The sequence below is a fragment of the Schistocerca gregaria genome, chromosome 1, assembly GCF_023897955.1.
Source record: "Schistocerca gregaria isolate iqSchGreg1 chromosome 1, iqSchGreg1.2, whole genome shotgun sequence".
NCBI classification, from domain to species: Eukaryota; Metazoa; Arthropoda; class Insecta; order Orthoptera; family Acrididae; genus Schistocerca; species Schistocerca gregaria.
Window position 1 is genome coordinate 627,989,916 of NC_064920.1, and position 23,473 is coordinate 628,013,388.

The 23,473-nt window shown below is 42.3% G+C and overlaps 2 protein-coding genes across 2 annotated transcripts in view; one reads left to right on the forward strand and one right to left on the reverse strand.

Moving 5' to 3' along the window:
• LOC126359655 (calpain-A) overlaps window positions 1-17,760 on the reverse strand; it is a 573,819-nt gene extending 556,059 nt beyond the window's left edge. The window contains exon 1 of the mRNA XM_050007648.1: window positions 17,638-17,760. Coding sequence (XP_049863605.1) covers window positions 17,638-17,729 — 92 coding nt within the window. The 5' untranslated portion in view covers window positions 17,730-17,760. The remainder of the gene's footprint in view (window positions 1-17,637) is intronic.
• LOC126359702 (transmembrane channel-like protein 7) overlaps window positions 1-23,473 on the forward strand; it is a 169,139-nt gene that overhangs the window by 39,923 nt on the left and 105,743 nt on the right. The window lies entirely within an intron of this gene.

The window sequence follows — 23,473 nt, forward strand, 5'->3', positions numbered from 1 at the left end:
AAGAGGCCAAAACAGCGTCACATTTGGGGGGTCCACTGAGAAGGACACGGAGATGCCGTGTACTCGTGTGAGAGAGCGTTTTAACGTCTTGACAGAGTTTGGAAGGGCCTCATTGTGGGTCGTCATTAGGGCAGTGGTCGAATCATGCAGTACGTGCAATATCCGGATTTGTGGGGCATTCGCTTGTGACAGTGGCCCAATGTTGGATTGTATGGAACGTGAATGCAGGCATACTCGTTGTCATGTTTCCGGTCGACCACCAGAAGGGAGGATCGCACCATGGATATCGCAAACCTTTTACATCTGCACCTGCCATCCGAGAACAAGTAACGGCTTGTCTGCAACTTTCTGTCATCCCGCAACATTAGTATGAGACTAACAGAAGCCGAAATAAGGAATAACCGTCCCAGGCTGCATAACACAAACGGCTGCCGTCACCGGGAAGCACGAAACGCTGATGAGTTGCCGGGCACTGTTTTCAGGGACGAGTCGCAGTTCTGCGCAACACCGAATGACCATCGTCGACGAGCATGGCGGTGATATGGGGAAAAGATCCATTTTTCCAGTGTGTGGGAGAGGAACAGTGGTGTTACTTCTCGCGTCAAGATGCGGAAATATATCGGTTACGATTTCAGGTCACGGCTGGTGCTTATTAAGGGAACTCTGGCGGCACAACATTATGTCGGCTGCAGCCTGTGTCCTTCTGTGTTAGTTCTCATGCGACAGTACTATCGTGCCATTATTCGACAGGATGATGCTCGCCCACCTATCGTACGTGTCTCTATGAACTCTATGAGTGGTATACTCACACGGCCAACAAGATAAACAGATCTGCCTCCGAAGCATGTGTGGGGTCATATCGGTTGTCAACTCCGTATCAAGTCTAGTATCCAGGATAACAAAGAGCAATTACAACAATTATGGGCCAGCTTGCCTTAGTAGATGATTAGTGCATGAATCCAGGCCAGGAGGTATACAACGTCATAACTGGGTTCATACTGCCAAATTCTCTCTAAATTTGCCGCGATTTTGTAATAACTGAAATATCATCACATGCCCCCTCCATCCACGAAGTTTCATTTCGTTTGCTCCTTCCATTCTGGGTGCTTCACTGTTTTTGTCAGACTTGGCATTTTGACAGTCGTGGTGATTTAATAATCTTAGTTAGCCCAAATACACGGTCCAGTCACAATAATGTGATCACCGCCTATGTTCGACATCAACGGGCATGATTCCGAAATCAGACACTGAATTGTAAGACATACCCAGGAGCAGACATAGACTCAGATCACAATATAAGAGTGATGAACAGTAGGCTGAAGTTTAAGACATCAGTCAGGAAGAATCAATACGCAAAGAAGTGGGATACAGAAGCACTAAGGAATGACTTGGTACGCTTGAAGTTCTCTAAGGCTACAGATACAGCAATAAGGAATAGCTCAGTAGGCAGTACAGTTGAAGAGGAATGGACATCTCTAAAAAGAGCCATCTCAGAAGTTGGGAAGGAAAACGTAAGTACAAAGAAGGTAGCAGCGAAGAAACCGTGGGTAACAGAAGAAATACTTCAATTGATTGATGAAAGGAGGAAGTACAAAAATATTCTGGGAAACTCAGGAATACAGAAATACAAGTCGCTGAGGAATGAAATAAATAGAAAGTGCAGGGAAGCTAAGACGAAATGGCTGCAGGAAAAAAGTAAAGACACTGAAAAAGAAATGATTGTCGGACTCAGCATACAGGAAAGACAAAACAAACTTCGGTGACATTAAAAACAAGGGTGATAACATAGAGTGCAACTGGAATTCCACTGTTAAATGCAGAGGAGAGAGCGGATAGATGGATGCAAAGAATACATTGGAAGCCTCTATGAGGGGGAAGATTTGTCTGATGTGATAGAAGAACAAACAGGAGTCGATTAAGAAGAGATAGGGGATCCAGTATTAGGATCCGAATTTATAAGAGCTTTGAAGGACTTAAGATCAAATAAGGCAGAATGGATAGATAACATTTCATCAGAATTTCTAAAATCATTTGGGGGAAGTGGCAACAAAACGACTATTCACGTTGGTGTGTAGAATGTATGAGTCTGGAGACATATCATGTGACTTTCGGAAAAGCATCATCCACACAATTCGGAAGACGGAAAGAGCTGACAAGTGCGAAAATTAACGCACAATCAGCCTAAAAGCTCATGCATCCAAGTTGCTTCCAAGAATAATATACAGAAGAATGGAAAAGAAAATTGAGGGTGCGCTAGATGACGATTAGTTGGGCTTCAGAAAAGGTAAAGGCTCAAGAGAGGTAATTCTGACGTTGCGGTTAATAATGGAAACAAGCCCAAAGAAAAATCAAGACACGTTCATAGGATTTGTCGACCTGAAAAAAGCGTTCGACAATGTACAATGATGCAAGATGTTCGAAATTCTGAGAAAAGTAGCTGTAAGCTATAGGGAGAGACGGGTCATATACAAGATGTACAACAGCCGAGAGGGAATAATAAGAGCGGACGACCAAGAACGAAGTGCTCGTATTAAAAAGGGTGTAAGACAAGGATCTAGCATTTCGCCCCTACTGTTCAATCTGTACCTCGAGGAAGCAATGGTGAAAATAAAAGAAAGGTTCAGGAGTGGAATTCAAATTCAAGGTGAAAGAATATCAATGATACGATTCGATGATGACATTGCTATCTTGAGTGGAAGTACAGAAGAATTACATAATCTGCTGAACAGAATGAACAGTCTAATGAGTACAGAGCATGCACTGATAGTAAATCGAAGGAAGACGAAGGTAATGAGAAGTAGTAGAAATGAGAACAGTGAGAAACTTAACATCAGTATTGATGGTCACGAAGTAGATGAAGTTAAGGAATTCTGCTACTTAGGCAGTAAAATAACCAATGACGGACGGAGCAAGGAGGACACCAAAAGCAGACTAGCAATGACAAAAAGGGCATTCCTGTCCAAGAGAAGTCTACTAATATCAAATATCGGCCTTAATGTGAGGAAGAAACTTCTGAGAATGACGTCTGGAGTACAGGATTGTATGGCAGTGAAACATCTGAGAGTAGCACTTGCAACCTACGTCCTCAATTATTTGCTGGATGTATTCCAATCTCTGTCTTCTTCATCTGAAGAGGAATTCGTGGCGGGATGAATTCAACTAGTCGGAAGACTGACTGAAAAAAACGCACCTGGATGTCCGCTGAGTGGTTGCAGGTGCAGGTGACCTTTTGAGATAAATCACTTTTAATGCTCCATCGAACAGAAGGCCGTTGGCGTGTACTGTGTGAAACGTCTGAAAGCAAATACGCTGCAACAATCGTCGAAGAGTCGAGGCCAGGGTAGGGAGAGTTATGGCATTCCCGCGGTTATCGCGTTATTGTGGAAGGCACACTCGATCAACACAAGCATGCTTCTGCCCATGGGGACCTTACCCACCTCTCTGTGCAGTTTATTTTTGTTCAGCACAATGGCAGCTATAGCAGGACAACACAATGTGTCACACAGCTCGCAATGTACGTAAGTGGTTGTAAGGGCATCAGGCTGAGTTTATCGTACTCCCCTAGCCACCACACTTGCCGGATTTAAACCCAATCTGTGGGACCACATCCCTTTCGACACCTTCCAGTGTCTCGTTGACTCTCTTCCTGCACGTCTCACAGCGGTCCCCGCTGCAAAAGATAGTTATTCAGGCTTCTGACGGGTGCTCATGTTAATGGGACTGGACAGGGAAACACATTTAACAGTTCTTAAGAGTGCCAGCATTACAAGTGTTGTTACAAATAATAATATCGTCATCTACATTTACATGCCAGTATACTGTAGAGGATGTTAAACAACTGTTGAATGTTTTGAGAGGTCGTAGCACTCATCGAAACAAAGAAAACTAAGTATGACTCTGGAAACGCAAACTGTCTAAGGTTTGATGTTGGTAGGAGGTCTGAAACACGTGTGGTTGTGGATGTGAGCACAGCCATTATAGTAACGCTCCATCAGCGTGGTCCTCACGATGTTTTGACGTCTTTCTGTACAACGGCCCTCTAGGTGCACATTAGTCTTCAGTCAGAAGTGCGGTTCTAGTTGCTTTTCTGTTTGAGGGTGTTATTGTGCAGCAAATTTTCACATAGTCGGGAACGTATACCGGTAAAGTAACGTACATTCGTATGGCATGATTATCTGTGGTTCCTCAAGACGGACATTCAGCCAGTTCTTTCAACGGACGCCACTTCGATCACTTGCTCTCTGTTAAACTACTCCAGTAATCTTAATGGCTTAACGTGGATTCCGAATCATGTGTCGTTCCTGGCGTTTCTTCACATAATTGAGAGATAGACTCTAGTGTAAGGGCAGACTGAAAAATTCCAGTGTCTGATCGAGATTCGATCCCGTGACCATACGGGCTCAGGTTTACAATTTAGCGCTAGACCACCAAGCCTGATGTTGTATAATGGCGTCTTTACTGTCATTATCCCGCTTGTACAAACGAATGGCTTAGTACATTGTCTTTTTCTCTTTCCACCACGTTTAGCAGTGGAAGCTTACTGCTCCACTATTGATCTCCTATAGGATTTTCTGCTAAGATTTAGCAAATAGAAATAGCTTGCAAACTCATGCCCCGTACGTTACAAAATACCCATGCTGCAGAATACCAACTAATAAGCAGTTCATTATACTTTTTCAGCGTCTTAGGAGCACATATTCTCCAGAAACCCCAAAGACAGTGGAAGGCTGTGAGCAAGTCTGGGAGAAGAGCAGAGTGTGTTATATTTAGTCGAAAAACATCCCGGAATCAGTGTGCGACGATAAGCAGCAATGCAGTGTCTTGGCTGGGCGGTACATTGTGAACAATTGCTGTTCTGTATCCATACCATCTTCAGCTTGTCCAAACCCGAAGGCCACAAGAGCTTCGTGGCCCTTTGCAGTTCTGTCAGCGGCCTTTAAAAAAGTTATTTACTAACGAAGTGTTCACAAGAGGTGGTATTGCGGATTTTCATTATCAGCATGTGTGAGCTGATGCAAATTTCCATTCAGTCGTAGAAAGAGGGCATCACCGTATGGGATGGCGTTCTTGGCGTCAGATTAATAGAACCGTACTGGCTACCGAAGACAATGTGTGGCTCGTTATGAGGACTTTTTCTTCAACGCATTGCCTACTTAGTTGTAGGGTGCGCAATGACAGTAAAAACTACAGATGAGGTTCGTGCAACAGCACATTTTCGCAGCAATGAGTATCTCACGCTGTCATTTCAGAACTACCACACTGGTCTCCTTGTTCCCTAGACCTCACTTCCTTAAACTTTCGGTTATGAGAACATTTAAAGGAATTAATCTAGGCGACTCCGGTCAACGATGTGCAGACGCTACAGATAGCCGTTTCGGTGCGTCTCAACAAGTACAATAATCGCGTGATCATCAAAGAGACCATGATTACTTACCATACGTCGAAGGGCAGGGGGATTCAATGTCATGGGCGTCCCGTTGAGCACCTCCATAAACAGTTGTTATGAATGGAAGTCACGGTGAGCATCTACTACGAACGAGCATTAATATCTCATATACATTTCTGGACCCATGTTTTCCGCACTTTATTTCCTTGTTTCGATGAATACTACCAACTCTCAAAGTACACAACACTTTTTGTTAACGTCCTAGGTACACTCCGCAAGTTATTAATTGTCTCTCCTACTCCACTCGCATATGGCACAAGGGAAACATAACACTGTGTCTAATATCTCTGATTCTCAAGGTCTTTAGGCGAGATATACTTTGGAGACAATACAATTGTAGCCCAGACTTGAGGAAAGTACGGGTATATGTTCTCCAAGTTTACCCAACAGAATTTCAGAAGAACAACGTCGCCATTCTTCCAAGCATTCTCGATGTAGTGACCTGCACAATGTTGCACTTTCATATGGCTGGACGTTTTACTGTCCTAGAAGCGCATCTCTGAATTCGTTCGATGTCGCCTGTCTATAGGGACTCTAAAGAAACAGTGACATTGAACAGGTCGGCATAGAAGAATTGAAGACAATCGTCATTGGTTAGTAAGACATGACATCATCCGGTGACGGAGACAAACAACATTTTTATAAAAAGTTATACATTTTAAGACTCATCCAGATCGCAGTAATACATTACTTTATAACTGTATACTAGCTTTTGTTGCAATATAACCACCTTCAGATCGCTCATGCTAGAGTTTCTGCGTCGATGTACACTGTAAGCTACAATGCCAACATCGGAAAGTATATCTCGGCACAAGCATACTAATGAACGAAGCTTTCAATGCGCTGTTGGTTATATCAGCGAGGTTATAGAGTACAGTTCTGCACCATGTTTATTAAAAAGTGTACCTGAGTGCAACGTTGCATATGGCGATGATAAAAATACATGCTCATAAATTAAGGATAATGCTGATACATGGTGAAACAATGCTCTGATGGAAGATTTGCGGGTTTAAATCACCTCGGCGTATGACCATGCGGTGCATTTGACGTGCGCTCGTCGCACAGTGGCGCTGGCAGCAGTCCTCATACGCAGAGGTGTGTTGGTGCATGTCAGAGTACGGTGCAGCGAGTAAGTGTGCAGACGTTTCAGACGTGCTTATGGTGACTGTGTGTTGAACATGGCTCGAAGAACACATATTGATGACGTTATGAGGGATAGAATACTAGGGCGACTAGAGGCTGGTCAAACACAGCAGGTCGTAGCATGGGTCATCCGTGTGCCACAAAGTGTGATCTCAAGATTATGGCAGCGATTCCAACAGACAGGAAACGTGACCAGGCGCTACAGTACGGGACGTCCACAGTGTACAACACCACAACAGACCGATATATCACCATCAGTGTCCCCAGACGGCCACGGAGTATTGCAGGTAGCCTTGCTCCGGACTTTACCGCAGCCACTGGAACAGTTGTCTCCAGACACACAGTCTACAAACGACTGAACAGACATGGTTTATTCGCCTGGAGACCTGCAAGGTACACTCCACTGACCCCTCGTCACAGGAGAGCCCGTGAAGCCCGGTGTCAAGAACACAGTACATGGTCATTGAAACAGTGGTCTCAGGGTATGTTCACGGATGAGTCCAGGTATGGTCTGAACAGTGATTATCGCCAGGTTTTCATTTGGCTTGAACCAGGAACCAGATACCAACCCCTTTTGTCCTTGAAAGGGATCTGTATGGAGGTCGTGGCTTGATGTGTGGCGCGGGATTATGATAGGTGCACGTACCCCCCTGCATGTCTTTGACAGAGGAACTGTAACAGGTCAGGTGTAACGGGACGTCATTTTGCGCCTTTTCAGGGGTGCAGTGGGTCCCACCTTCCTCCTGATGGATGATAACGTACGGCACCACCCAGCTGCCATCGTAGAGGAGTACCTTGAAACGGAAGATATCAGGCGACCCATAGAGCACGTCTTGAATGCTGTCGGTCGGCGTATCGCTTCACGTCTTCAAACCCCTCCGACACTTCAGGAGCTCCAACAGGCACTGATGCAAGAATGGGAGGCTATTCCCCAGCAGCTGGTCGATCACCTGATCCAGAGTATCCCACCCCGTTGTGCGGCCTGTCTACGTGTGCATGGTGATCATATCCCATATTGGTGTCGGGGTACATGCGCAGGAAACAATGGCGTTTTGTAGCACTTGTGTTTCGCGACGGTTTTCTCAACTTATCACCAATACCCTGGACTTACAGATCTGTGTCTCGTGTGTTCCCTATGTGCCTATGCTATTTAGTGCCAGTTTTGTGTTGTGCCACGTTGTGTGGCACCACATTCTGCAATTATCCTTCATTTATGAGCATTAGGGTATGACAGTTAAATATTAGTCAAAGCATTTTGTCACCGTTTGGTTCAAATGGCTCTAAGCACTATGGGACTTAACATATGAGGTCATCAGTCCCCTAGACTTAGATCTACTTAAACCTAACTAACCTAAGGACATCACACACAACCATGCCCGAGGTGGGATTCGAACCTGCGACCGTAGCAGCAACGCGGTTCCGGACTGAAGGTCACCGTTTGAAAACGTCAGAACACTACCCCTTGTATAATTAACATGTACTGAAAGCTTGCCTCATTAGTGAGCTAGTGCCGAGATGACTTGCAGACGTTGGCGTTGTAGTCTGCAGCGTACGTAAACACAAAACCTCTAGCATGTTTGATCTCAGGACAATCGTCTACCAACCGAAACTAGTAATCAGGTGTAAAGTAGTATGTTACTGCGTTCATATGACTGAACTTCAGAGCAACAAAAGTTGCCTTATATTTTACATTAACGTCATAACTCGAGAACAATTGAGTACTTCGTTGGGAGGCAGTGGCGGGGACGTATCTTAACTTTATTTTTGTTATATAAGAATCTAAATATTTAAAGGAAAATATAATAAATAAGAAGGTTGCGTTGTATGTTTTATTTATGCCTATGTTAGAAAATGAAGCGGTCGTGTACAAACTTAAGCCAGCCATTATTACTACCAGCTGTTTTGCTTCCTTTTTTAATCATCTCACTTCAAGGCTATTATTATTATTATTAGACAACAGAATCTTCACTGGCTGTTCGTTCTAGTGTTTACACGGGCTAAGAGTTACAGTTCCTTTTCATAGTGTATCGTCAAATACTCTAAAGTAATTTTCATTCCGCATTCGCTCCTTCAGATGGTACAGTAGTCACACACCACGTGAGATGATGATAAATACGAAACATTTGTTTATGTAACACTTCTTTTACGTGCAACCCGGAAAAATATTCACTTTTCGCAGCACAAATACTCATATACTTCACTACTTAGCTGTTTGCATTTATACCGAGCCGCTTCAAACCATGGATACAGATGTAGTACTTCACTCCGGCCACTGAGAAAACCATGCTGGCTATGTAATTTTCACGGCTGTTGGAGGAAGTACTACATCTGTCTCCATGATCTGAAGGTGGCTGGTGACGGCGGTAACCGGTGATTTCTTTCTGAAATAGTGAGTGATTGTGCCGAACTGAACAGTCACCGACGTCTCCAGTACGATCGACATTCTTTCCACGTCGAGGAGTCTGTGACGCCCGCCTATCCTATCCTGTGGAGATGACCGGGAAACTTACTGCGATGGAAGTGCATCGTTATGATGAACGGGGGACCCGCGGGAAATACAGGTACCGCAACGAACTTGTGACGTCACACTAGTCGGCTTGTCCTTTCTTCACGAACGCTCGACTCCTTGCATGACCCACGGGAAATCAATGTGTGATTGGAAAGGTACCCCCTAAAGGACATAATTATATCGTGCAATGTCGACAGCTTGCATGCTTTTAAACGCGCAGTCAAGAATTATTGAACTTGTCTGAAATAGTTACTTGCTCCGCACCGGAAACGGCTGCTGGTACTCGTTAAGACCTACAGTGTCACGTGCTGTGACTTACGCGCCACGCCCTATGTTTGCCGTGGTCCTCTGACGAACGTTAAGGTGCCACCACCCGCGTATCCAGTCCGAAAAGTTCGGGGAGAAGCGGCCGGGGGTGAGGTAGGGGAGGGGTACACTGCACAGTTTTAACGAGAATATGGTCGTTGTTCAATACGGTCAGATGTGGAAAATAAGCTGATCGTTTTTGTCGCCTTCACTTTGCAGCGAAATCACAAGTTTCCTCGAAAGATAACGCCCCTCTATTCGCCCACTTAAATATCTGACGTTAATTGTTCTCCTGTTCTGCTTCCGAGTGCTTTGAGATAAACGGCTCTTTGGGTATCGTCGGGATTTCGCAAGTTTCGCGCGATGAGAGAGATATATCCTCTTAGTTGTTGGTGCAGTTTCGACTCAGCTAATACACAGGTTGTCGGCTCCGTCGCTTTCTAAGAATGATAAATTTCCTCTGCAGAAATTAAGATGAATTACCTCATTTAAAAGTTACTTTTGGGATAAATGACTTAATCACTTTCTGTTCACGAATCAGACGAAAAAGTCGGGAGCTTCTGATTCCTAATATGGACGTGTGGGCATGCGAGAATTCTCGCGTAACAAGAGTACAAGCATATCAGTATTCTTTAGCAGTAAATCTGGCCGGCCGGTAGGGCCATGCGGTTCTAGGCGCTTCAGTCTGGAACCGCGTGACCGCTACGGTCGCAGGTTCGAATCCTGCCTCGGGCATGGATGTGTGTGATGTCCTTAGGTTAGTTAGGTTTCATTAGTTCTAAATTCTAGGCTACTGATGACCTCAGAAGTTAAGTCGCATAGTGTTCAGACATTTTGAACCTTTGGCAGTAAACATTTGGTGCTTCTAGTGGACAGTCAGTTGCTCGTGCCGCACGTTCCACATAGCCTGACTGGCAGATTGCATCGACGATTTTTGGAACATGAATTGGTTGGTCTCCTTGATGAAGTCCCACTCGCTTCACGAACCATCTTACGGTTTATACATGACGGTGGCCCTGCACATTTCAGTCGGGAGGCAAGAGAGTATCTCAGTGTTGTGTATCCCGATAAGCGATAGGCCGTGCAAGGCAAGTTGCTTGGCCCGCCAAATCTCTAGATCTTTAGCCCCGCCGGACTTCTACCTTTGTGCCCGTCTCATGGAGCTCGCGTATGGTGTTGCGACTGATAATGCAGCACAACTACAGCAGCGAACTGAAAATGACAACAGAAAATGACTTTGCAACCGTGCAGAATGAGATGAACGGAGCCTGCAGCATTGTGACAGCGGTAACTTGTCGAGTATGTCACTATCTTTATCTACAAGAGCATCGTTTTGAACATGTTCTGGGGTAAATGACAGTACATAGTTGGCCTGAATTTCGGAGCCCTTCGTGTCGTTTCTTTCCATAACTCTGAATTAAAGTAATTAGACACAAAACTTTATTTAACATTTTATTCTTATTTTGATTCAAACATTACACTCACGAACTGTGTACATTTACTTTTAAATCGCTAAGAATTAATTTCGTCTTATTTTTGTTGCGCTCCTGAACCCTACTCTACTGCATATCTCGGAAATAAAGCAATTTCAGATAACATGTTTTTTAACATTTTAGTCTTTTTTGATGCATTCACTACACCCACGAAGTGTGTAAGTTACTTTTCAATAACCCTGTATGAGACATGCATGGTAATAGAAGATCAAAGCATAGTTCTCCAAATGCTCGCTTCTTAGAAGGCTCTGGATTGGGAGCCCAGTCGTGTGACTGGACACACCTGTGTTTCGTTAAGGAATTCTTTCTCTTTGCTAGGGTGGTGTGCCGACATTTTGACGCCGCTCCACGAGGGGTGAACAGCTTCACGTATAGAAAATAACGGAAAGAGGTTTCATTGGGTAATCTGAAAACAATTACGGAGTGTGGCAGGCAGGACGCCACTTCTCAGAATGTTGACTGCGTGAGCTCAGCATATGGGCTGGGGTATTGAAGACTTAACTGAAGAGGAGGAGGTTTGCACTAATTTGCTTTTAAACAGTATGTGGGAAAGGCAGGAAAGGAAGGTACACTAAAATATTGTTGAAAAAATTTTATTATTAACGAATCAAATAATTTTTTGTACCTGCTATTTTAGAATTTATCACATTTTGTAGAAAATTCTTCTTCCATAGGCTTTAGTAATAAGTTTTCAATGTCTCTCCGATAAATTTAACACCTATCCTACAAAACGAAAATAATTATAAAATAAACTGAGCATAATGTGAAAGAGTCTTCTTCCTTTGAAAGAACTAAGGTACATTAATTATGAACTTTTTTAAATGTAGCTACTGTGATTTATGCCGTTAGCATAATACATCCTTATTAGGCAAGTCCAGTAGCACATTTTTCCTTTCATTCCCTATCATTGTCCAATCAAATATCTTTTCTTTCTCTGATGACCTTAAACTGTAATCTACCTTCCTTTCTTTCTTCTTGACGTTCAGCTGGGTGAAAGCAATCCAACAGCATCCTCATATGAGAAGTCTGTTGACATGAGAAGTCTGTTGACGCAAACCTGCTACATGTTTCGTCCAGTTCATATCTTTACACCCACCTATATTTTCACCTTTCACTATTTCTCAGATAATTCCAGTTTCTCAGTATTAAGTGGATTACGGAACTTATTGGTTTTGCAGAAAATATAAAAATCAATACTCTTGGATAGCAACATAGTCGACCGTACTTGAAAGAAGTATTTTTGTAGTCCAAACTACACCAATGTGAATGTATCTCACGAGATTCCTTCGTAGATGCGTCAGACTAAAGAAATACCGACGGTACACAAAAAGTCGTTTATCTCAAAAGCACTCGAAAACGAAACAGCACGTCTGTTACTATCAGATACTTAACTTAAGCCACATAAATAAACAAGGAGGGCTTATCTTTCTCGAGAACTTGTAATTTCGTTGCCAAAGTGAAGAAAAACTGTAAACTTAATTTTTGCATTATACCTCTTCCACCTGTATGACTGTCAAGAGCTCAGATGGTAAACCAGTCCTAAGCAATGAAGGGAAAGCCGAAATGTGGAGGGAGTATATAGAAGACCTATACGAGAGTGATGTATTTGAGGGCAGTATTATGGAAATGGAAGAGGACGTAGATGAAGATGAGATGGGAGATATGATACTACGTTCAGAATCTGACAGAACAGTGAAAGTCCTAAGTTGAAACACGGCCCCGACAGTAGACAACATTCCGTTAGAACTACTGATAGCCTTGGAAGAGCCAGCCATGACAAAACTCTTTCATCTGGTGGGCGAGATGTATTAGACAGGCGGAATACCCCCATACTTCAAGAAGAATATAATAATTCCAATTCTAAATGAAGCAGGTACTGACAGGTGTGAAAATTAACGATCTATAACTTCATAAGTCATGGTTGCAAAATACTAACACGAATTCCTTACAATGAATGGCAAAACTGGTGGAAGCCGACCTCGGGGAAGATCAGTTTGGATTCCATAGAAATGTAGAAATACACGAGGCAATACTGATCATACGACATATCTTAGAAACTAGTTTAAGGAAAGGCAAACCTACGTTTCTAGCATTTGTAGACTTAGGGAAAGTTTTTAACGATGGTGACTTGAACACTCTCTTTCAAATTCTGAAGGTGGCATGGGTAAAATACAGGGAGCGAAAGGCTATTTACAATTTTTACAGAAACCAGAGGGCAGTTATAAGAGTCAAGGGGCACGAAAGGGAAGCAGTGGTTGAGAATGGAGTGAGACATGGTTGTAGCCTATCCCCGATTTTATTCAATATGTGCATTGAACAAGCAGTAAAGGAAACAAAAGAAAAATTTGGAGTAGGAATTAAAATCCAAAGAGAATAAATAAAAACCTTAAGGTTTGCCGATGGCATTGTAATTCTGTCAGAGACAGCAAAGGACTTTGAAGAACACTTAAACGGAATGGACACTGTCTTAAAAGGAGGATACACGACGAACATCGACAAAAGCAAAACGAGGATACTGAAAAGTAGTCGAATTAAATCAGGTGATTGTGAGGGAATAAGATTGGGAAATGCGACACTTGACGTAGTAGATGAGTTTTGTTATTTGAGCAGCAAAATAACTGATTATTGTCGAATTAGAGAGGATATAAAATGTAGACCGGCGATGGCAAGGAAAGCGTTTCTGAAGAAGAGAAATTTGTTAAGATCGAGTATAGATTTAAGTGTCAGGAAGAAAGTATTTGTATGGAGTGTAGCCATGTATGAATGTGAAACATGGACGATCAACTGTTTAGACAAGAACAGAATAGAAGTTTTGGAAATGTGGTGTTTCAGAAGAATACTGAAGATTAGATGGTTGGATCATGATACTGAATAGAATTGGGGAGAAGAGGAATTTGTGGCACAAGTTGACTAGAAGAAGGGATCGGTTCGTAGGACATGTTCTGAGGCATCAAGGAGTCATCAATTTAGTGCCGGAGGGAAGCGAAGAGGGTACAAATCGTAGAAGAAGACCAAGAGATAAATACGCTAAGCAGATTCAGAAGGATGTAGGTTGCAGTAGTTACTCGGTTATGAAGAGGCTTGAACAGAATTGAGTAGCATGGGGAACTGCATCAAACCAGTCTTTGGACTAGACATCACGACAACAAAACAAAATGTGCCTCTTAAAGAAAAGCAATAATTTTGTTTAAATCTATTTATTCACATAGCCACTCTTTCCTGAACGTACTTGAACAGAATTCACTAATGAACTTTCTGTTATTGAGCTTTTGTACTTTCTGCCGAATCTCATACGTCTTATTCTGATAGTTGGGACCATCAGAATCATTCGCTAAACAATTCGCCAACGGACTTTCTATGACTGAAAAACTTTCTTAGGATCTGACTGCCTTCTTCTTTCTCGCTCGATCTCTTTCGCTTTGGCTAATCAAACTTAGAAAGAGGCTATTGACGAAAGACACTCAAAACTTGATCGGACTAGAGTTTCATCTCCTTCGCATATGAAGTACACATCCCTACCATCCTCGCATTGAATCTCTATCTGACAACTGCTTCATTGCTTGATTTGTGTGATAATATCTCCTTAAATGTCGCCAGATGAATAATACTTGTTTAACGCTTGTGATTCGTTCATCTGACTGACTAAGTGATGACGACGGAATCAAACAATAGCGGACCTTTCCGCCTATTTGAATGTTTTACGTTAAATTTAATCAGTATACGGATGTTTGAATACAGTTGTGGCTACAAAATAAGTATTGCCCAGCCACATGAGACCTTAAGCGGACAGACGTTCTTAGTAATAACGACACTATTTTAGTCAGTTGGCCATGAAAGATCTGACATTCCGCTTATGTTATTTGCGCTCAAAACCCCGGCACTGAAAGAATGAAAACTGATGAGCGAGTGTATCTGTTAAACTTTTGAGACTGGCTGCTTGTCTGTTTGGTCTAAAGTTATATGAATGCCATGATGTAACAGCGTCTGAGAACCGCATTTGATGTTATTAACTATTTAGTAGTCGCCTATAATGCACTCCACTGGTTAATCTATTCTCTGAAACTAGTCGAAATGAAGAGTAAAATTCTTGTCAAGCCTCCCTGTGCGTTAGTAATTTAGATAGTGGGTATATTTGCAGTAATACAACGCTTGTGTAATAGCATCTACCAGATTTTTATGCAAACAACGCTGCGAACTCTTATTTATTTAAAATTTAAATAAGCTGTTCTTTGCTGATTTTTATTGATAATGTGTGAATGTTTAAGTTTGTTTATTACGATCACGATGAAATGATAAGTACGAGAAATATTCTTTCTCGCTTCTAGCTACGTGAATTGCGGGGTTTCGCAACAGGATTAGTAATGTCAACATCCTAAGCGTTCCCTCATCAAGGCTAAAATTTACAAGGGAGGAGAGCTTTCTCTGACGTAAATGCTGGTAGTATTCTCTGCATGTACAGTGTCAAGAAGCATGGCCGAGTCCGTATTATGAGACTACAAGATTTCCCGCTGAAACCCTGATACTTGGCCTCTACGAGAAAGAGATCTTCGCTTTTCTGACAGCAAACCAAGAACATCTGCTTATTCACCAGTCTCTTTCAACGTATCGCTCTCGCCTTACAGCCCACTGTTGCAAACTGTGTTCATAAATGAAGGTAGTACGGTGTAGACAGATACCGTACAAACTCTTACCTCACGTCCGTAGTTCTGGGAAAGAACTGTAACAAAGCAACATACAGGATTTCCTTCACTGTCATCTCCTAAAATCATCTGTTTACAAATCGAGAGTCACGTTACCAGTAAATTTTAGACTAATGAATTAAAAATGCAATGGCTCTCTAAGAAATCATCTTGCGTTATTTGAGTCAGAGAACTACAGATGCGGCACGGTTGGTAATTGGTGTTTACTGAGAGGTCCCCTCATCTTTATGTATGGTCTCTGTGATTTTCCTAATGCTCTACGAAGGTCTGTCAAAGTGTGGTACCGGCAGTGCAGAGTTAGACAGAAATAACGACGTACAAGAAGTGGAAATGTCGTAGAGTAGAAAAGCTGAAATTAGCAATAAATCGTGAAGTTTGTGACACATATATTTAAAATGATCTCACGTGCTCACATCCTTCAGCAGCATCTAATCCAGAAGACTTACATCACAGCTGAGAGAAAGAAATGTGGTAATGCAACAGAATGTTGTCTGTTGCTGGTAAACTGTAACTGAAGGATCATAAAGCCTAGTTTGGTGACATATCGCTACAGTTTTATTGAATTCCTGTTTATAAGTCTGTCACAAAATATTGTGTTCTTCGTTTCTACTCATCATGTCCCCGTATCAAAATATCCAGTTGGGTCTGGATGGGGTATAGTACCTTCGAATCTTATAATGAGCAGTCGTTAGCGTAAAGTCGTTAGCGTACGTATGCTCTGGTGTGCAAGATGGTGAAATAGTTTCGAATGCGAAATTAGATAAATACTACTTTTGTTCCATAGATACGCAGTGAGGACGCACTCAAGGATATAGGAAATGTCATAAAAGAAGAGTACATAATATATGTGCGAGAGTAGACTTTTCCGGCGTATAATACTGAAGAAAAGCTCTCGGATCTCCTGCCGGATGCCAGGGTTAAGATAACGCGACGTTCCAACGAGTGTCATACTCACCATCTTCTGGCAAAATTCGAAGCTAAAAATGATGAGTATAACACTAGTCGAAACGTTACGACACCCTAACGCTGCCGTCCGGCTGGAAACCAGAGAACTTTTGTCTGTATATTATACATATACGAAAAAATATGCTAATATCCCTTTCCCAGATCCTAAGTGAAATGGTTCTCACTGACGTGGAATAAATCAAAAAATATTAAACAAATTTTCATTTAAGAGATAACAATAAACTCGTCAAAAGTCGTGTAAATAAACAGTATATTAACGTGCATGTATTGAGTCTTAGGCTAGCATCAAACAGAAAAATTAGTTTACAACACTTACTTTCATTGTGTACTGAAAATGTGCTAAAGTCAGATTTTATGTAACACTTATTTGATATTGTTAATGACATATACATCAATCGGTTTAGTAAGAAGCTCGTCAGTGGAGTAAAAGAAGTTGGCTACCATTAATTTCTTTAGGCTCCTCTAAAATTGAACTTTATTAGTAACTGAACTTTTTACGACTGCTGGCAAGTTATTGAAAACGCGTGTTTCTGAATAACGGGCACATTTCCGGACCAAAGTAAGTGACTTACATCTTTATGAAGATTATTCTTATTTAGAGTACTGATTTAGTGTGTGTGTTGTTGGTTTGGAAAAAAGGAATATATTAATCATGACAAACTTCATAAAGGAATAAACGTATTGGAAAGTAGCAGAGAACCTTAAACAAGCCTATGCAGGACGTTCTCGAGCTGACCAGCAAAGAATTCGTATTAGACTCTTTTGGACTCGGAAATGTTAGTTTGGATTCATGCATTACCTCAGAAATTGATCCCGCACGACATTACGGAATGAAAGTAGGCGAAGTATTCTAACTTTTTTGATTTTATATTATTTAATAGGAAGTGAACAGATATTTTTGTTACTTTGTGAAAATTATGTGCCCCAAAGTTGCCCTGCTACTACGCTGAAGAAGCGGTCGTAGAATCTAGTCTAGTTTTCTGGTAATGTGTGCTGTTATGATTAAGCATTACCGACATAATGGGATGCTACGGTGTGTGGGTAGAAGGTTTGCAGTGCAGCGGAAGCACACACCTGCTCCGGCGGAAGTGGTCGAGGTGGTTGCGGATGAGGTCCGCGGGCGAGTCGTGGAAGTAGTGGTGGTAGTAGTGTCCCGAGCCCGGCATGGCGGCAGATGTGGCGGCTGAGCAGGCGCGCCGACCACTGAACACTTTTAGACACGGCGCCGCTGCCGCTGCCGGCGCCGCCGCCGCCGACGACGACGACGCTACGCTGGCAGAGCGGCGCTGAGAGCTGGTCGTCGCCGCAGGGTCGCCTGCGGGGGTCGCCACAGCGGCTGTGAGCACTCCAGCCAGAACACATTTTGTTAGGACTTTTCAATGAAATTTTGTTCTTGTGAATTTGGTACGAATTATACGCCCTCCTTTTTCTTGTACCTTTGTCTCACATCAGTGGGGGTCGGCATGGGTACCAACGCATCTCGCAAAGTTAATTAAAGAGGTAGTGGTTACCCTTCCTGTCGGCACCCCCATTACTTCCTGGGATGGAATGTGTGCACCCCAACGGTCTGCAATTAGTCTGTTTCATGTGAAAGTGTGTGAGAGTTTTCTTAATGTTTGCGAAGCTTGTAACTCAGGCGGGACTTGGGTATCAGCCCGGTATTCACCTAGTCTGACGTGGAAAAGCGCCTAAAAACCGCATGCAGGCTGGCCAGCACACCAGTTATTTTCGTTTATCCCCCTGGAAGATTCGATCCCGCGCCGGCACAACTCCCCGGAAGAGCCGCTTTAACACGCAGTACTATCTGGGCGATTTAAATTGGTACGAGGTACACAATAACAGAGAAACTTTCCATTGTTATTGGTTGTTCTTCTCGTTCCAGTCGCGTATGGGGCGCGAGAAAAGTGACCTGTCAAATTCCTCTGTATGTGCTGTAACTAGTCTAAGCTTCAATCATGTCTTGGCCGTCCCTGAGGGAGATGTAAGTATCTGTAGCACATTCCTAGATTCCTTAAAGCTGGTCCTTGAAACTTTGTAAGTAGACTTCAAGGGGATGGTCTGCATCTATTATTGAAGCGTCTACCAGTACAGTTTTTTCAGCATCCCCGTGACACTCTCCTGTCCACACAAACCTGTTGTCATTCATGCTTCCCTTTTTTGTATACCCTGAATATCCCTTGTTAGTCTGATTTGGAGCGGGTCACTCACATCTGAGCGATATTCTAAGATGGGTGTTTCAAAAACGTTCATCCTATTTCACAGGACTACATTTTCCACACGAATTAAGTCAGAAACTTCAGGTAAATGTTAACTTCCGCATAGGACTAAAAAATTTTTATTTTCAAAAGGACGGTCCGATTTTATTAGGGTATGTATCTCTCTCATGCATGCACATATTGTCTCTGGGTACTTTTTATAGTTAAGTTTAGGGTCTAAGTTTTCATTTACCATTGAGACATGTCCCATCGATGAGGCAACTCATAATACAGAAATGCCCTTACATGGAGGTGTTCCTGAATTGCACGTCTTGAAACGGAGAACGCAAGACGCCTTTCGTTGTTGTGTTCTTGCCATCTCGACTTGACGCTCATTGGATACCAAACGAGCGCTCGAGTGAGATAGCTGCAGCAGCTACCTGAACCGACAACTTACAACTGACACCACAGTAAGCTTTTCATTTCAGTGCGTAATCTGTCTTTTCGATATACGTTCCAAGCCTTGCTAAATATTTCCGTATAATGTGAAATTAAGATTTTCCCGGCGAACTAAATATTCAAAAAGATTTCGGGCTTGCAGCCGGTCGTCGTTCGCTTCCATATCGTGGATGAAGCTGACGACCGGCTGCAAGCCCGAAATCTTTTTGAATATTTCCGTATAGCTTACACCTATTTTTCTGCGAATTTCGAACACCTTGTACCATTTTACGCCGTCTAACACTTTCTCTAGGTCTAGAAGTCCTATGAACGCTTTATCTTCTACATTTAACACCGGACTTCTTCTTACACTTTTAATGTTGACACCTTTTCTTTTAACTTCACTGAAGATGTTTTTCACTTTGCTGTATGTGGGACGGAAAGAGAAAAGGGACCTCTTGCTACAAAAAATGTTCTATAGTGTCTAAAATAGCCATTTTCGTTGGTTTTTTTTGTATTACGATGGTTTACTTCATTCCGCACACGCCATTATCTATTTGAAGTTTGTTTGAATATAACAGAAGTCAATAATATCATTAAAAGTGGACGATATCGGTCTTCTGAAAGCGAACCTCTTGTAATTATGGGGAAATAACACTGACCTGACAAAAGGCTCCTTTTCAATATCTCGCAGCTGTGAATGCGGTGCTTCAGAAAATAGCGTCTCCTATATTTTAGAGGCATTTTAAGGAACTCAGAGTTGTTTTGTATAAAAGAAGTAGATTTTGTTGTTACAATAAAGCCAAACAAGACAACTGGAGCTTTTTATGTTAGAGTTATAAATACCTACGGATGTTGCCAATTTGAAGTTGGTCATGATATCGAATAAAATTACCAATACTTCACAAAAAGGGAACTTCACAGGGTTCACTAATTTCTCTCAAGTTGGGGCCAATTTACTTGGTTTTAAACTGAAGTACACTGCAATGTTCTGTAGATCTGAAGCGTGTAACAACATAATATGTCGTGTCAACTTAAAAAAGCTTGTACCATTAGGCAAAGGACATTTTAAGGGTAATATATACGCAGAATTTGTTTCCTAAGTAAGTCCAATTAAACAATGGTAATAAAGTGAAACTTAAAAGCTCATTATGTCACAACACGTCTTTTCCATCACAAATATTCAGCTTGTCATAACTCACTCAAAGTTAGAGATAGAAATCTATTTTTAAAAATAACTTTTTGAGAATTCAGTGCTGAACTTAAAAATTACAGTAACCTAAAATCCAAAATTTTCTACGAGAGGTCCCTTTCCGCTTTTCGTCTCACATATGCTGAATCAGTCCTTCCAGTGACCATTTCTTGTAAGCTTCTTCAGAGATTTCCTGTAGTCATTTTGCTTTAGTTTTCCGGCACTTTCTGTTTATTTCATTCCTCAGTGACAATAAGTTGCTGTGTTCTTGTCTGCTACCGAGCATTTTTGTGCTTCTCCCATCGATCTACTGAAGTATTTCTTCTGTTGCCCAAGGTTTCTTCGCAGTTACCTTCGCTGTACTTATATTTGTTTGTGATTACCCATTTTAAAGATGTCCATTTTTCTTCAACTGGAATGTGTATTGTGGTACTCATTATGGAGGAGGAGGAGGAGATTAGTGTTTAACGTCCCGTCGACAACGAGGTCATTAGAGACGGAGCGCAAGCTCGGGTGAGGGAAGGATGGGGAAGGAAATCGGCCGTGCCCTTTCAAAGGAACCATCCCGACATTTGCCTGAAACGATTTAGGGAAATCACGGAAAACCTAAATCAGGATGGCCGGAGACGGGATTGAACCGTCGTCCTCCCGAATGCGAGTCCAGTGTGCTAACCACTGCGCCACCTCGCTCGGTACTCATTATGGCAGAAGCTACACCCTCAGTGTCAGTATTCATAAATCTGCAATCTTCGTGTGAAATTCACATGTGGCAAATACTTTTTGATGTGTGTGTGTGTGTGTGTGTGTGTGTGTGTGTGTGTGTATGGTGCTTTGCACAATATGGTGACGTGCAAATTATGTAAGTGCTGCATATATTTTGGAATATTTGAAAAATACAATCCTGCAACTTCGCAACAAAATCGCGCGGCATTCTCGATGGCACCAACACACCAAGAATATTTCGCCACAGTGGGAGATTAAAAATCGAAAACTGACGAAGATGTAAAGTTTATCTTGCAGATCATGTGAACAGCCATCTGATGATGAACTTGTCAGTTCGAAGCCGGTTACGGCCTATTTACTTAAATAAATAGCAGTATTAATAGTGGCTGGTTGCTGTCTTCTCCTTTGTAAGAATCAGCCTGCATTAATTGTACACAGCCACGGTCTGACTCGGTCAGTATTAGATAAAATAGGGAAGCGACTTCAGTTAAAATGTCTTCCTTGTGCGGGAATAAGCATAATTTATATAGGAGTGCAGTTAGTAGACACATGGTTCACGATGAATGGGAGTTTGGGTTTAGCCGTGAAACGAACTCGGATAGACTAAGTACAATGCGACTGCTCGCAAAAAGCGAGAAATCAGCGTTCGAGTCCCAGTCTAGCATAAATTTGCATTGTCGTCATTCCGTTATACAACAGATGATTGTCTATAATCGCAACTGCGAATACATTTAATGTATTATCATAACGCCTGTAGTCGCCACATGCCTGCTCCTTCGAACATTCATACATGTCTCTCAGATTGCATGGTACTTCTGAACAGCACAAGCACTGCAATATACTATCCAAATGCAAAGATATACAGTTTCGAACAAACTGCTTGTATTTGGTTATTGTTATGGTTCTATTTCACAGTAAAGTTATTTTTCGTTCTTCGTATTTTTTGAGATTTACCCTTCCATTTCCTTCAACGGTTGAATGTAATCTTAGACACGTTTGCAGGTGTTTAAGTGGTACGAACCTACAAAACTTTTTTGAACCATTTATGTTGTAGCACCTATAGTAAGAAATCGAATCCAGGTGGGAAGTCCTCCAATCGTTAATGGTAGTCACAATGAACCTTTAAACACTATAATATAAAACAAATGTAAAAAAACCATAACTTGAAAAATACTAGAAGTAGAGCATGTTGGTTTGTTACAAAACTTTTAAAGCTACATTTACACCTACAATGATATTCCGTAAGCCACTGCAGGGTGCGTGGCGAAGGGCACCCTATACCACAACTAGTTATTTCCTTTCCTGTTCCATACGCAAATAGAACGAGGGAAAAACGAGTTTCTGTGTGGCTGCGTATGAGCAATAATTTCTCGTATCGTATCTTCGTAATCTTTACGTACAATGTATGATGGCGACAGTAGAATCGTTTGACAGTCAGCTTCAAATGCCGGTTATCCAAATTTTCTCAGTAGTGTTTCTCGAAAAGAACGTCACCTTCCCTCCAGGAATTCCCATTTGTGTTCCCGAAGCATCTCTGTAACACTTACGTATTGTTCGAATCTACCGGTAACAAATCTAGCCGCCCGCCTCTGAACTGATTCGATATCTTCCGTCAACCCGATCTGGAATGGATACCAAACACTCGAACAGTACTCAAGAATAGGTCTCACCAGCGTCATATATGCTCTCTCCTTCTTTCCGAAAATGTTCCCAATAAACCAAAATCGACCGTTCGGCATCCCTACTACAACTCTCACATGCACGTTCCATTTCATATCGCTTTGCAACATTACGCCCAGATATGTGAATGAAGTGACGGTGTCAAGCAGGACACTAGTAAAGCTGTAGTCAAACATTACAGCTTTGTTAATCCTTCTCATCAGCATTAACTTATATTGTTCGGCATTTAGAGCTAGCTGCCATTGTTCTGAGTCGTCTTGTTCTTACAATCGCTCAACTTTGACATCTTACCATACACCACAGCATTATCAGCAAACAGCCGCAGATTGCTGCCCACCCTGTCCTCCAAATCGTTTATGTATCCAGAGAACAACAGCGGTCCCATCACACTTCCCTGGGGCTCTCCTGGCGGTACCCTTGTCTTTGATGAACACTCGCCGTCGCGTACAACAATCGGGTTCTATTTTTAAGAAGTCTTTGAGCCACTTGTAACGGTACTTTCGCGTTCTCGTCAATACGGTACCAGAACGTTTAAGTTCTCCCACTGTAAAGACGGGAGATCCGCGATTCGGAATGTCGGCACTGTGCAGTAAGCAGCGGCAGGAACACCACCACAAAATCACGCAGCACTAACACTCCAAACCATCGACTCTCGGAGAGAGATTTTAACCGTGTTCAACCC